We start from the raw sequence: 15045 nt of genomic DNA, 5'->3' as shown, positions 1-15045 counted from the left end.
CTTCGCCGAGCCGATGGGGTGTCTTTGTGCCTGCCATGGCGACTTATTAAAGATAACAAATCCCCATCGAGAAAAACCTTGGCGCTTTCAGCCAAAGAACGAAATTTTCATGTTGGCATTCCAGTGAAGCCAGAAGGATAAACGAACAAGGAATGAAAGCATCTGTGCCTGCATTATTTTTCAACTCAATAATTTATGCTTTGTGTTTGCCTTTGCGGAGGTTAAATAAACGGATAGCGTTTTAATGACTAGTATTGATTTTGGAAGGAATATTTCCTGGTTCTGGTAGCTATAAGTCTTTATGAGAGCGAGAAACGCCGTTGATAATCAATAGTATAGTACAGAACCCCAAATATCTATGGCAAGGCCTTGCATAAATTATTTGACTTGAATCCTCTTAGTTTTTTCTCCTAGTTTAAGGAAATGGTTAGTGCATTTAATTGAAACAAATCTTGCTTATTGTGGAATTTGTAAGCTTGAGTGAGGTTTACAGTTCACGTGGATGTGAATGTAGATCAATCTAGTTGATTTTTAATCAAATAACAAATAAATTGGAGTAGGTATCAATTTTAAATTATATCCGAAAAAGACTTGCTAAAAAAACCATGTTTCTTATTTTTTTGCGAAATTAAAATATTATCACCAAAATTATTGTTCATATGCCATTTTTACTAATTATTACTTGATAATAAACCAATTCTCCGTGTGTGCCATCTTTGAGTATGAACGCAACCCATCTCAAAAACTTATAGCTATTATGCTCCATCGCCTGAGTCGAACGAAGCTCGATACCTTTTTCATAAATTATGAAAAATTTATGCAGATTTAGAGAAATGGATGGTGTAGAGGAGAGGAACTTGATCGTGACAGAGGTACATTCATGTAACCTTCTTGCTTTTAATGCTTTTTTTTCTCCAACCTATTTTCATTTTTCTCGTATGTGTCGTTCATTCAGGTTTCCTTGTAGGGCCATTTTCGAAGGTAGCACGGCAGCAGGGAAGCTACACCAAGTAATTCATGATAAAAGGCCTTAAATTGGTACTCAAATTATTTCATCAGCATATTCCTCACACATAAGACCTTAGGTAAGGATAGTGACCTCGTGATAAAATGGTGGTAACATAACTCGTATAGCATTCCGAAAAGTCTGAATTTATTTGATGATTATTCGTTTATTGCATATTGACTTTAAAATTATCCTAACATCAACTTTCTATTCTTTTTTCAAACTGTTTGACTGACCCAAGTAAACACATATACTCTTGTTGCCTCTAATTTAATTATTATAACAGTTTATTTATGGCTGAAACACGCACGATGGTTTCAGCGCTCAGGTTCCTTAGTTAGTTTACTTTTACTTATAAACATTTCTTTGCCTAGAGCGACACGGGTTTCGATGATTAATCATTATCATCAGGCGTAAAATATTATGTATTTATCTTATTATTGTAACCTAGTTACCTAACGGAGGAGGAGAGGAGATAAATAAGAAACGCCAAATTAGGGGGAAATATGGGTGAAGATATTCTTCAATGAAAGTGTTGTCTTCGTTATTAAAATTATTTAAATATCCAACTTCTCTCTAGAATATAATTTAAGGCGGTCGTTGCTTACTTTTAAAATACGCATTTAAAAATCAGTGCTGTGGTTGTTAAATATCAAGTGATTAGCAAAATTAATGTTATCATATTTGTTACTTCTGTAAGAGCTCAAGTGTTCTTTGTTATAAATTAACTAGCCAAGAAACCTAATAACGGAATACTACACAGTTTGAAATGATTGAATTCAGCACTCCATTTCATTAGCATGATCTTCATGTAACCATTGCTTTATGCCGACATGCACATAAAATGTATCCGCAACTTTCGGAAAGAGACGCTTATTTGGCTCAAGCCCTCTGTTTCCTGTGAGGGTAATTAGTGCCCGAAAGGGATTCCTATGAGGCATTAGATTGTGAGACAGTGAGGATGGGGCAAGTGTTAGTTGATTGGTCAGAAGGCGTGGGCAGCAGCTTGACGGGTGCAGTGGCAAGAGGCGCCCGTCCGACGTCTCCCTCGACGTTAATCACGTCACAGGAGCGGTGCGAAAGGATTGATAAGCAGAGTAAATAAGTCCACGAAATGGGCGCGAGCCGCTGAGTAATGCGCCAGCCTTCAGACCCTTAGTTTTGTTTTGAGTGTTTGGCGTGTGGGAGACAGGCCGTCTGAATACGACCCGTGGTTAAGTAGCCCGGAATACTGCGTCATCAACCCGTATTTCTCCGTGAGTTCATCCCACCAAATGTTTGATGCGAAAGGAAAACGCTTCGCTGGGACAGAGATTGAAGGTTTTTTGCAAGAAGACTGCATAGTGGAGGCACAAAATATGGTGGCTGAAAACACATGTAGAGGCCGACTTGAGAATACTCTTTTCTAGTATTTGTGCTTTTATGATGAAATAAGTAAGCATACTTTCCTGTTGCACAATCATTTGTGATTGCTGAAGTTTGAGGAGCTCATTTTTATGAATAAAATGTTTTAAATAAAATTAATTTCTATAATTTGCTACAGTTTTTTATGGGTGGATCTTTAAGTATAAGACATGAGTTCTCTTGGTGCGGGGTTTGCTTTAACTCCCCTGAAGATGTTTCATGTGTAATTTGTGGTAATTGCTACTTCACATTTTTGCTTTGGGCAGTATTTGCCAGTTGGTGTTGAAATTCCTGTTGCAATTTCACTATTAATGGGACATCTCTATTATAAATTATGACTATTAAAAAAACATTATCAGCCTCTTAGTTCAATGGAGTGCACGATATTTTTAGTAAATCTATCTATAGCCAGAAGAAACAAACTGGATTGTATACTCACGCGTCAACATGCCACGTATAATTGTCCATATGAAGAACATGGTGTGCGTCAAAGCCACAAAGACATCGTTTGGCCTTGAGACTTGTCATTGCGAATGCCAATCTAATTGGAATTTAAACCAGTTTGTATTCAATTCGCACATCTGTCGGAGTGATTGGGATTCGTGGTAGTAACACATCTCCTTGGAACATGCCATTCATAACTTTTGGTGACAGAAAGAGATTTTAAACGACATAAACAATACTGACGATCGTCAAGGGGACGGTAGGCCAAAAACGCTAAAATTTTCGCCAATGTAAGTATAAGTAACTCCATTTAATGCTGAAGTGGTAGCATTTTCAATGCAGGACGACGGAGTCAGGTACAAAATTGTTTCCTATTCTTTCTAAATCCGTAACTATGTCTACTCTTTGCTTCAATATACTTAGCTTTAGTCATAGTGTTTATGATTTTTGAATAAAATTTGAAAATAATTACAAGAGTGGTGCACCATGTAAGCCATTCAAATTCATATTTCGTGTGATTATTGCTAAGTAATGCAAAAATGCAAATGAAATAATACGTTATGTGCGATATTAAAAAAATAAATGGAAAGGTTATTCTCACGAAAATTTATTGCCGTGTTGATTGAATTGACCTTTAATTCTTTTTTTTTTTAATTTTTGGTGAAATAATGTTGAAATGCTGCTTATCTTCCTTCCACAATACAAATAAAACTTGAAATTGTGTTAACAAGGGGAATTTTGGTATATATCACGTGGATTCAAGTGTTCATAACTTCTTATTAACAGGCACAGAATGCCTTATTATTTAAAACTGTATTTAACTTGTATTTCAAATTTAACGGGAAAGCTTCAACTAATTAATTTCAGTTTGTCATATATAATAGAAGCTTTCAACGATTACGGCTAAATATTGATATTTGTCGCAGAAATATTATTTTCACCCATTTTATACTGGAGGAAATCATTCAATCTCAATTTCTTTTGCCTGGATAAGGCCTCTGAGGTTTTTGCTCAGATGAATCTAGCGAATGAAAAAATGGGATATTTAATTTATCTGATTTTTACCTGCTATTTCATTATTTTGTACACATTTGGAAATTTTTGGAGTTGCTATAATTGACATGGTGTTTGGTGAGCATGTTTTCATTGAAATTCAGGGTGAACATGCTCAACTTAGCTTTTGAGAAAGGTTCTCAAATTTTTTCATTAAAATTTGCTATGCCGGGAAATATCATGGCCTTTCAACACGTTATGGCTCCTAAAAGTCAGTTCATGCGTACTTTTGAATTACTTTGTGTCTCGACTCGAATGAATGTTTTCAAAACTGGGGCAACCACTATGCATGAGCAGCAGAGGTCATTGAATCGATTTTTAAACAGGGAGCACTCAGAGCCCAAGTATTCCCCTCCAGAATTGATAGGAGAGTCGGAATTTGAAGCAATTTCCTCCGGAATTAATCACTCGAGGAATTTTGATTGCACGAATCGGGGCATGCTAGGAAAGTTCTATAATATGGAGACAGAGAAAGATCCTTTGAGTACCCGGAATTAGAAATCAATCTCATGTCATTCTTTCGTAATAATAGAAAGATTTTTTTCTCACTTCAGTTTTCAGGAGGAAGGATATTAGATATGTAGGATTATATGTACCATATATATTTAATTTGAAAATTTAGATAAAATTGATTTCCCCGTTATTGAATTTTGGGGATGGAATTATCCTCTCGGTTGCACACTTCAGCGGTTTTGGCGTGAATAACTATATTATTCTAAAGAATGTTTCCAATCAGTTTGCATTGGCTTGTTTTTTTTAGCATAAAATGCCACCTGTTCGAAGTTCAAGTAATACGATTGGCTACGGAATAAGTAATAAAGGCGTCTTTTTGGAAGTGAATTTCTTGAAGAACATTTGCCAAAATACTGAAATGCTTGTGCAAGTTCATTCATGACGATCAAAGACCATTTCTTTGTCATATTTAGCAGCACTACCCTGAACGGGCAAATAAATGTCTCCGCATAATATAGTGTCTTTTATGAGTGAAAGCGTTTGGAGAAAATTCTTAAATTCGTTCAAAGTGAATGGGTGGCTATATTTTTTGAAACTTTTACCATACTCACTTAAAATATGTCCTCGATATCATCCGTCCTAACTTCCGTCCTTAAATCTTTTCCGGGAAATACTGCATGTTTTCTAATGCGTTTGCTAACATTATAGCCTGTGTCTGTTGTAATGTGTCTACAGCTCACGTTATTCTCCATGGGAAACATGGTAGGCCTACCTTTGTTAAACTAATGTAGTAATAAGCTAGTATGAAATACCGTGGAGACATCCGTAGTGACTGAGAGAGACGAGCTTCTTGGCTAGAGTCCCGGTTTGCGCAACTCCGTCCTCATAGGAAGAGCTGTGAATTTAACTCTTTTTCGCCTCACAGATTTGTAAAAGAACGTAATCATTTCCCTTCAATCCTATTTTTACCTCTTGTGGTTATTGGTACCTTGAGTTTAGAGCATCTTAAAAATCATTTACCCATTCGCTGGTCCGCTTTTATTGGCTCAACGTCATCATTTTTGACCCACTGGATACTAAATAACGTAGATATAATTTTTTAAATTCCTTAATAAATCTTATTTTCAAGTCTATTGTACTACTATCTTGAAGTAATAGTTTTAGCCATTCAACAAATTTTATGCAAGGTCCTTATGAGATGATATGAGTGAAACATTGAACCTTTCTGGGAAGAGCTCAAATGTGAGCGAAATTTTCAGGCATCAACGAACGGTAATGTTACATTTCGGCCACAACTTATTTTTTCAATGACAAATTAAGAAATTTCCTTCTCGGCGGAGATCTGTGATTGACTGGTAAATTAATCAGATTAAGTAAAACCTTATGTAAATAGAAGTTATACCATAATTTCCAAATAAACAATGATAAGCCGTCATAGTAAGTAATCACCCTCGCATACTGTGATTAGGGAAAACTTCAGAGAGTGTTATTCATTCGCTGTGACCTAGACTCGGACCGATATTCCTTAATTGGGCGCCCATTGCTTTTAGGGCAGCTTAAATAGCTTTATTTGCGGAATTCCTGTTTGGTTTGTTCCTCATCTTGCCGTTGAAATTAAATATCCAGTCGAGCTAATGCATGATCACATGTCATTAAGAAATCATTCTACATGTAATAATCATATGAAATAATTCTACATATGTATGACACCTGTTAGCAAAAGTAAAATCCCCAGAACGGGCCTCGCCTTAGTTTCATTTCCATGAGCTTGAACTAATTTTGAATTGCATATCCAACTGTTTACCCGGGTGTTTAGCATGCATATAATATTTTACCACTCTTTCTAGCGATAATAAATAATTAATGAGGCCATCAAATGCTGAGGTCACTCCATATTGGAGCCTATTTGAATAAAGTATCAATTTGCGAATTCGTTAATATTTTGTCGCCAAGAGTGAGCTCCTAGCTTGGGCATCCGAAATTTATCCATGCGTGAATATTGAATAATTTATGAGCACAATTCCGCAGCTTAATACGAGATATCAATTATTAGCTTTCTGAAGGCTTAATGCGGCTTAATACTGCCCGTCAGGTTATGAGAACCCAAATTGCTATACATCTCATTGGTTGGAAAGTATTTTATGCAAATAGTGAAAGAGACCAACCTTAAAAGAAAAATAACTGTCACTTTTGGACTATGAATTTACACAAAATTAAAATAATGCCAAAATAAGAATTACAAACCACTAGCAGCGAATTATTTAACTTTGGATACATAATTATGTATACTAACTTTGATTCTGATGGATTTACTTCTGTCTGTATTTTCTCTGTTTCTGTTGTGTTTAGGGTTTTAAATGAAAACAAATGGGTTGAACATAGATCCAGAATTATTTTTACTATTAAATCTGATGATAAAAAAAATTGCTTATCACACTATTGATCTTCCTTGTGTCCATTGAAATACTGTATTTTGAAATAGAACCTTCCTGCGAATCACATTTTTATTTCCAAAATGTTTTTGATTTTACATAAACTATTTTCCTACTCGTGAACATTGGAAAAACTAATAATCGAAAATTTAAACGTATGCATTCAGTTATAGAAGGTGAGCTTTGCATGCCATATCATCATCTGGATATTAGCTCTCGTAGCCTAATAAAAAATTACATGTTAATATTAACATAAACATCCTGGGGCCTGATTGCAGATGAAAACCTTTTCCGGTGACTCGAAGCTTTCAATGCTCTAAACATCAGCCCTTTTTTGCTAAAATGCTAAAAAGCTAAAATATAGAGTTACCTCGATTGTATTTCCTAAAAGTTAGGAAACAATGACTAAATAAATTTTGAGTTACGTAATGTTGTGCTCTGTTGTTGTCGGAAGCTTTTAGCATGCGTGCAATTTAGATCACCCTGGTGATTTTTCTATGCCTTCGTGAAAGGTTTAAATTATACTTGGTGCTGACAAGAGGTAACATTTCATCTTTCCATTTCTTAGGTAAATGAGGGTTAATATGTTGAGCGCGAGTAGTTGAAAATGAATTCACACAGTAATTGTGAAGAGAATGAGTCCAGACCTCACAGTATTTTCCCGCAAAAATCAATTCCGTGTCTCTTGCGTAGGACACTCAGGGGGAACGAACAGCAATTGCTTTGAGGCCGTCTCTCTCTCCATGGGAATACGTCGATACAAAATCAAAAATCTATGTCTTGCAATTGCACCGCACGTCTCACTCCCTGGTGCGGTAGCATTCCCTAGAACATGCGCCACAGACTGCCTCTCGATTGGTAGCTGTGCTTCAGCAGGAGATTTATAGTGTATTGGATAGCCTGATGGCTAACATATCTACCGTATTTAGTATTTATATAAATTTTTTATTCTGATAGCATTTTTTCATAGTAAAACTGTCATTGTATTTAAGTAATTCTGTGATTTCTAGAGACATTTTTGTATCATTTTAGGTAGCTAACACGAGTGATAATGAAGTTAATCAAAAAGACAATGAAAATTCACGAGAGTAAAAGTTTTTGGCAACACTGATAAAGATTCACTCGGTGAAACTTATTTAATGTTAACCTGATCTGGTTTATAATATACAGCCTGTTTCGCCGGCGTAATTACAATCGTACCACTGAGAACTGCAAAATGTGAACACAATACCATTGGTCTTCGCAAAAGAGTTAATCCAAGCGGTGTCCTAAGGAAATGATTCTTTACCGTCCTTTATGGTACCTACTTCATATTAAATTATGCATTTATGCTCTCCATGAAGTTGTTTATAGGGCTAATCTCAGCTGATGTACTCAAGTAGACACATCGTAATGTAATCCGCCGTTTTTATAATATCTTACGGCATAATTGAGCATCTGAATTCCCGATATTTGCGTAACTGCTCTAGCTGAACAATTTAAACTGAATTACGGAGGCAACCTTAATACGAGGATGAGGTTGGAGCCAGGAATGTTTTTGAGAGCTTTCGTATTCACTTAATTGAAATTCGTGTAGCATGGTGTCCAAACTAATGACACGCGTATAACTTAAGTGAAGCATGCCGGCTTCGGTAGCGGCGGGTAATTCAGTTCGAATCTCACCTGTGTGGTTTCTCTCCCATCCATGGCATGACTGTATGTGCAAGTTTATTAATTTAATTGTAAGAAAGCACTGTTGTAAATTTGTTTGGTAAACGAAGGCGAAATTATTATTATTAACATTGAGGTAGATTAAAAAGTAAACTTTTTTGTATTCTACACCATATTTATTTCATCAACTCAAGCCCTTTATAATAATCTGAGAAGATTAAAACCCATCGAGTAGAGAATACGTTAGAACATCTCTTGATAATGATCTGTAAAGTTTGAAATCAGTTGATTTTTTAAAATAAATACTGGTGGAATAAAACAAAGTTTACCTTTTACTCTATGATGTCACGATTCCACAACGAGAACTGGAAAGCCATTGTTTTTATTATAACTAACATGATGTTTGAGTAACTCTAATTTTTATGGTATTGTAAACATTTATCTGCTGAAAAATTCGAATCCGATCATAATAATGAAATTGATAAGTGAAATTCTTAAGATTTCAACTTTTATATGGCTTTTTAATAGTATATCTCTTATGGATGTAGCAAGGGATAAGGACGATTTTGGTATTTTTTATTATAAATGATTTTTTAGTGTATCCAATTGGGCAACTGTTACTTCAGTGGAACACACGATCACTTTATTTAAAATGACACGTGCTGACAAGAGGTACTTGCACTTGGTCTTGTAAGGCTTAGCAGGACCAGGATATTGTGTGCATATAGATCCGTTTATCATCTTCATTTACTTTATACATAAAGTGCATCTGAAGATTTAAATGGTAATACGAAAGAAAAAAACCATGCACACTTTAACTTCATCGAATCATTCGTGTATGAAAAAACCTTATGTGTTTTCCTTTCATCGCATGCCTTTTGTGGTTTCCTTTACCTATGATTACCCAATGTTGCTTCTAAGTAACATCAACAATGTAAGCATTTTCAGCTCTATTCATGAAAGATTAAAACTACGCGTTTTTTTGTGCTGTAAAGTTCAATGGTTAAACATGTAGGTGCCACAATAATTATGATTGAGAAGAAAATTTTCAAATTTTCAAAACGAGAAATCTTGAAATTTAATTTCCCTCAGTAGAAGATCTGAGCCAGAAAAGCTTAGTAACATAATAAAAGAGTATAAAATAAAAATAATATTTATTTAAATGCCGACCTCGGTGGCGGTGTGGTAAAGTCCTCACCTGCCAAACCGTGGGTCGTGGGTTCGAATCCCGCCTGGGTAGGTGATCCTTGTCCAGGGCATGGATGTTTGTGTTGTACTTAGTTAAGGTTGGAAACCCTCGTTATAAAAGCCCGTTATGTGCTGTTTACGGGAGAGTTGATAATAAATAAAATAAATACGGCAAGTAAAAACCTTTTTTCTTCCTTTTCGTGTCTTTGCAGCCTCGGCCTACCTGACTGAGAGCCGTGGGCCGCGCTTCACGCTCGAGCCTCCGCCCCTGGTCCTCTTCTCCAACGCCACGGGGGCGCGGGTGGACTGCGCTGCCGAGGGCACGCCCCCTCCGCGCGTCGAATGGCTGCTGGCCGACGGCTCGCCCGCGCCCTCCGTGCCCTCGACGCGCCTCGCCCTCGGCAACGGCACGCTGCTCTTCCCGCCGTTCCGCGGCGAGGCCTTCCGACCCGACGTGCATACCGCCACGTACCGCTGCTCCGCCGCCAACACGGCCGGCCGCATCATCTCCCTCGATGTCCAAGTGAGGGCTGGTGAGTAGTCTACCTCCGTGTCTTCGCGACCACTTCGCGAAGACTTCATAATGTCACATTAGCATTCATTATAATTTGATGGAGCCATCACTGTGTACATACCCATTATTCATTAAAGTATTCTACCGGTTAAGCTAATAAAAGTTGTAATAGTATTTAAAAATCGTATCCTCTTCCTATCCTCTCTCGTATACCGAGCATTCTTACCTTTAACACTGTTTTTCACATCCCCTCCCCACTAGTTACCCGCTCCATCCATACCTTCTGTCTCCTCCGTATCTCATCTAGAAGCTGCCTCACCCACCGCGTCAAGCACTTCGTCGTTCCTCTTCTTCTCCGTCCAATGGATCATCCCCATCCTTACTGGAGTTTCTTCTTATCATTCCTGCTTCTATATTCTTAGAGTAATCAATGGGTTCTTTATTTAAGCTGCGTGAATATTTTCTTCATGGTAAGTTTATCCATACGTAAGAAAGATGGTGAATGTTGTAGGTATTTGTTGCTTGAAATCAGACACAGGCATTAGTTTGATTTTGTCGAAGGCGAATTTATTATCAAGGTCTCTTAGAATTAGAAAATATTTCTTTTACTACTTAAAAACGCATCCTGTATTTGGTGGTGAGCTCAGTTTTTTTCGTTATTTTTTTAGTAATATTCTAGTCCCAAATTTCTTGCTATTTTAATTGTATTTTCGGGTAATTAATTTTTCTGCCCTCAGCTCCCTTATCGCTATTTCTAAACCCGTTTGCTTTATGTGAATTCCAATTTTACCCCTAATTTGCTTATAGCATGGCTTTTAAATTATATGGACAGTTAAATATTTTGTCTTCTTTTCCATTATACAATCGTTTTCTTAATCAAATGGGCAATATTTTTTATGCACATGCTACACTACAAAAAATATTGAGTTTGGTGAAATAAAGGCATATCATACATATCTTTGAAGACTCAGGGTTTTTATTCAAATCTTGCCATGCATAAGTCCCATTTTGAGGAAATTAGAAAGTCAAATTTTTTAATATATGTCATAACTCTAGTTCGTGCACATTCATTTCCATGAGAAATTGCTTCAACAGAGTAGGTATCCTATGCGTAAATATTAATTTGTATAATTCCATTGGATTCAGAACAGTAATATAGAGGATCAAAAATTGCACCTCTTTGCGCAAGATATAAAATCTCATTGGGGAAAATAAGGAGGTCGGTGTGCGTTCCAAATGGGTCCTATAGGCATTAATTCGCCGAGCCCCTATTCCCGTGGTATATGCGGTCTAAATAGCCCCTTACCCAATATCCTTCCTTTCTTCGCCCTAGATATTCTATCCGTCGTGAATTGTTTATCTGGCTAAATAGAGCGGTGAAAATGATCCACCAAAACTCAAAGACGAATGAGATAGAATAAATAGAATTCATTTGTATTTTATCGTAGGCGATCACAAGGAAGTGTTTCGGAATTCAGTGTTTTTTAATCGGGGCTAGGACGACACTGATGCAAATTTTTTCAGGATGGATTGATCTTCGGGCATATTGCCCTGCACTGCGCTGTTTCAGTTTTTCATCTCACCTTCTTTATTCAAGAGAAAAATTCTCATTCCTCAAATGGGTAAGTTGGCGACAGGTTCAAATTTGGCGGCAAGACACTCCATCAGGTGAATATTTCATGAAAGGATGAATTGAATAATATATGATTTTGTTCTTTCCCGGCGTATGATACTGATGATATCTTCTCAGTTTTTCAACCGGGTGAGTTTCTTCTATGGGCGACGCACAGTGGGCTAGAATCGAAAAAAGCTGGTGAAAACCTCAAATACGATTTTTTTGAGCTAAGAAGTTTAAACTTCGCATACATATTTTCAAATAAGTTGTGCATAATTTGCTAGATTATTTTGTTCCTGTGCTTTCACCTCAACAATATATTTGAGGTCAAAGTTGTACAAATTTAGCGAAAAACGACCACCCTCGGTTTGTTCTTTTTTTAGCTAAGTTTATCCTCGTTCACTGATTTTATGAATAGTTTCATAGATAAAACTGTTATACCATTTTAATAAACGCTTCCTCTTCTTCCATTTGGAGGATTTTCAAAGATTATTTTGATCATTGACCATAGATGTATAACAAAATGGAGGATCCTGTTTTCAGCCAATATTTTACATAAACGTAGAAAAAAGTTGATACTTCCACCGACTTCCGCCGTCCATGATCTGTGGTCTCCGCTTCCATGACTATTTAAAGGTCTGCCGACAAGGGTCGTTTTATAGCACTGTTGAAGTGCGGAGCTCTAGGACCTTGTTTATGGTATGGTCTCCTGCTAGCTGTCGAAGTTTCGGAAGTCATATTACTTACATCGGATAGTAAATGTTTTCATAGAAGTACAATTAATTTTTAATTCTTGACTTATGCTCAATTTTAAGTATTGATTTAATATTAATAAACAGGAAATATAAATGATAAACACAGTTAACTTATCAGTATAATCCGAAATTACGTGAAGTAAATTCAAGTTTTCAATCAAAAGAACAAAAAGACATTTAGCACAAAAATAACAATAAAACATTATTTTCTACGAAGTCAAAATGGAATATCAACGTTACTTGGATTAAAATAGATGCTTTTACAGTTGGATATATGAAACTAAGCAGCATAGAAATATATCGAAGCATTCGATTTACAAGAAAAAGCAGCAGGAACACAACAAATATAACCATTCGACATCGCACCAGAAGAACAACTAAATGTGAAAGTGCATTTCAATAGAAAAATTGAATATGTATGCCTGGGAATATATTTGTAAAAACCACTCGCGAGTACCTTGTCGGTAGACCATTACATCAAAGAGTCCGTTTCCCTACTTAAAGCATACGATGTAAGTTCATTCTCCGTAGTAGTGTATATAGAATGCACTCAGGATAGAAACCATTCAGTGTACCTCTTGCAGTGCCCAGTGATTGCATAATAAGAATCATTCGTAGCAAAATTTATTAATTTTACTTTCTGGTGATTATTTTATGTAACTATTATATCTATTATCCAGGTATAAAAGTGAATGTAACCATATAGCATCCACACGCTTGCCGCGTCGCCGTTCTCTCCGGCGCCAGCGGCCAGAACCGGAGTCGACCGCACGCTGGTAAAAACGCTGCAAAATTCGGGGATGCTAATTGGTGCGAGATTTTACTTTAGATTCACAATGTAGAAGCTTCATAGAACGACGTGGTATAAGTCACTTGGCGGAAGTCGGTGGAAGTATCTACTTTTTTCTACGTTTATGTAAAAAATTGGCTGAAAACAGGCTCCACCATTTTGTTATACATCTATGGTTAATGATAAAAAAAATCTTTATAAGTCCTCCAAATGTAAGAAAAGGATGTGTTTATTAATATGGTGTAACAGTATGTCTATGAAACTATTCATACAACCACCGAACGAGGATAAACTTAGCTAAAAACAGAAAAAATCGAGGGTGGTCGTTTTTCGCTAAATTTGTACAATTCTGACCTCAAATATATATTGTTAAGGTGAAAGCACAGGAAAAAAACTATTTTGCAAGTTATGTACAAATTATTTGAGAATATGTATGCGAAGTTTCAACTTCCTAGCTCAAAGAAAATAGTTTTCGAGATTTTAGCCAGCTTTCTTCGATTCTAGCCCACTGTGGCAGTCTTATGCTACATGAATGCCACGTAGACGATGGCAGAGGAAGCTAACGAAACATTGGCCTGCAAGAAACTTACCCGGTGGTAAACCCGAGGAGATTTCACCAATATTATAATAATTTATAAGCTCCGTAGCAATGTATCGTTATATAAGTATCCATGGTTGGTACTAACCTTAAAAACACACTATATTTCCATAAAGTGATGAAGGTTGACAATAACAGATTATCTGCTGCTGTATGCTGCATTTACCTTGAATAGCAATCCATAGTTTCAAGTTGATACTGCTGTTATTTTTCAATTAAAGGCGTTCTATATTTTCAGATCATATTTAATATTTGAAATTACAACTTTCATGTAAAATACTTATCACCCAAATGTATTAGGTGAAAGAAAATAATTGGATGCCGTTATTAGTTTCAATGTTTTGGAAAGTCTTTGATTCCTACGGGAACCATGGAAACATACTACCCTACTGCATGTAAAGGTCTTGAATTTATCAAATTCTTCTGAAGATAATTTTTTATATCCATGAACCGTCGCTTGGAAAAGATATTTAATTAATTAATAATAATTAGATTCATATGATCACAGTTGCTAAAAGTGAATTCATTTCATAGTATTCGTAGAGCCATGGCCCTCATTTGGAACAATGGTAGTAAAGTAATTTTTTTTTAATATTCCTTTTCTCACTATTCCACATTCTTGGCAGTAATTTAGCTCATGCGTACACATTAGGGCACATATCATTCTTTTTAAAGTTGGTTTCGTATAATTGAGTTCGTGTCTCGAGATTTATTCAAAATAGCCTGTCGAATTTTAGTTAGGTTATACCGCAATCCGCTGACTTCAATTACATACTATGAATACTTTCTTTATTTTTTGTTTTTTTTTATATTTTTTTCCGGTTATAGAAAATGATATTGTAAATATATTCTGAAAGTACGTAGGTATATGTTCGAGATATATTTTTTATTTTAGTAAAATGATACACATACAGCAAGGCTTCCAATATTAAGTGCACTTATAACAAGTAAAATTAAACAAATAAGCTAATTATACTTTTAAATCAAATAAAAAACGAAACAAAAAAACGTTTACCGTGGCAAAAATCTCAGTATTTATCAAGTGATACGGACAATTATGTGTTAAATTGGCTTGTGCCAGAGAGTAAAATGTTTAATTGACAGTGAAAACGGATCAATGACAGCCGGGAGAAATATATAGCT

The 15045-nt window shown here is 36.1% G+C and overlaps 1 protein-coding gene across 2 annotated transcripts in view; it reads left to right on the top strand.

Annotated features, from left to right (window-relative positions):
* Window positions 1–15045, top strand: part of LOC124171419 (Down syndrome cell adhesion molecule-like protein Dscam2) — a 578614-nt gene that overhangs the window by 296068 nt on the left and 267501 nt on the right. For both annotated transcript variants that reach the window (XM_046550593.1, XM_046550594.1), the window contains exon 2: window positions 9843–10163. In XM_046550593.1, coding sequence (XP_046406549.1) covers window positions 9843–10163 — 321 coding nt within the window. The remainder of the gene's footprint in view (window positions 1–9842; window positions 10164–15045) is intronic.

This window comes from Ischnura elegans, chromosome X (assembly GCF_921293095.1).
Source record: "Ischnura elegans chromosome X, ioIscEleg1.1, whole genome shotgun sequence".
Classification (NCBI taxonomy): Eukaryota; Metazoa; Arthropoda; class Insecta; order Odonata; family Coenagrionidae; genus Ischnura; species Ischnura elegans.
Note: the sequence above shows the minus strand (reverse complement) of the source record. Positions and strands in the feature narration are given on the sequence as shown.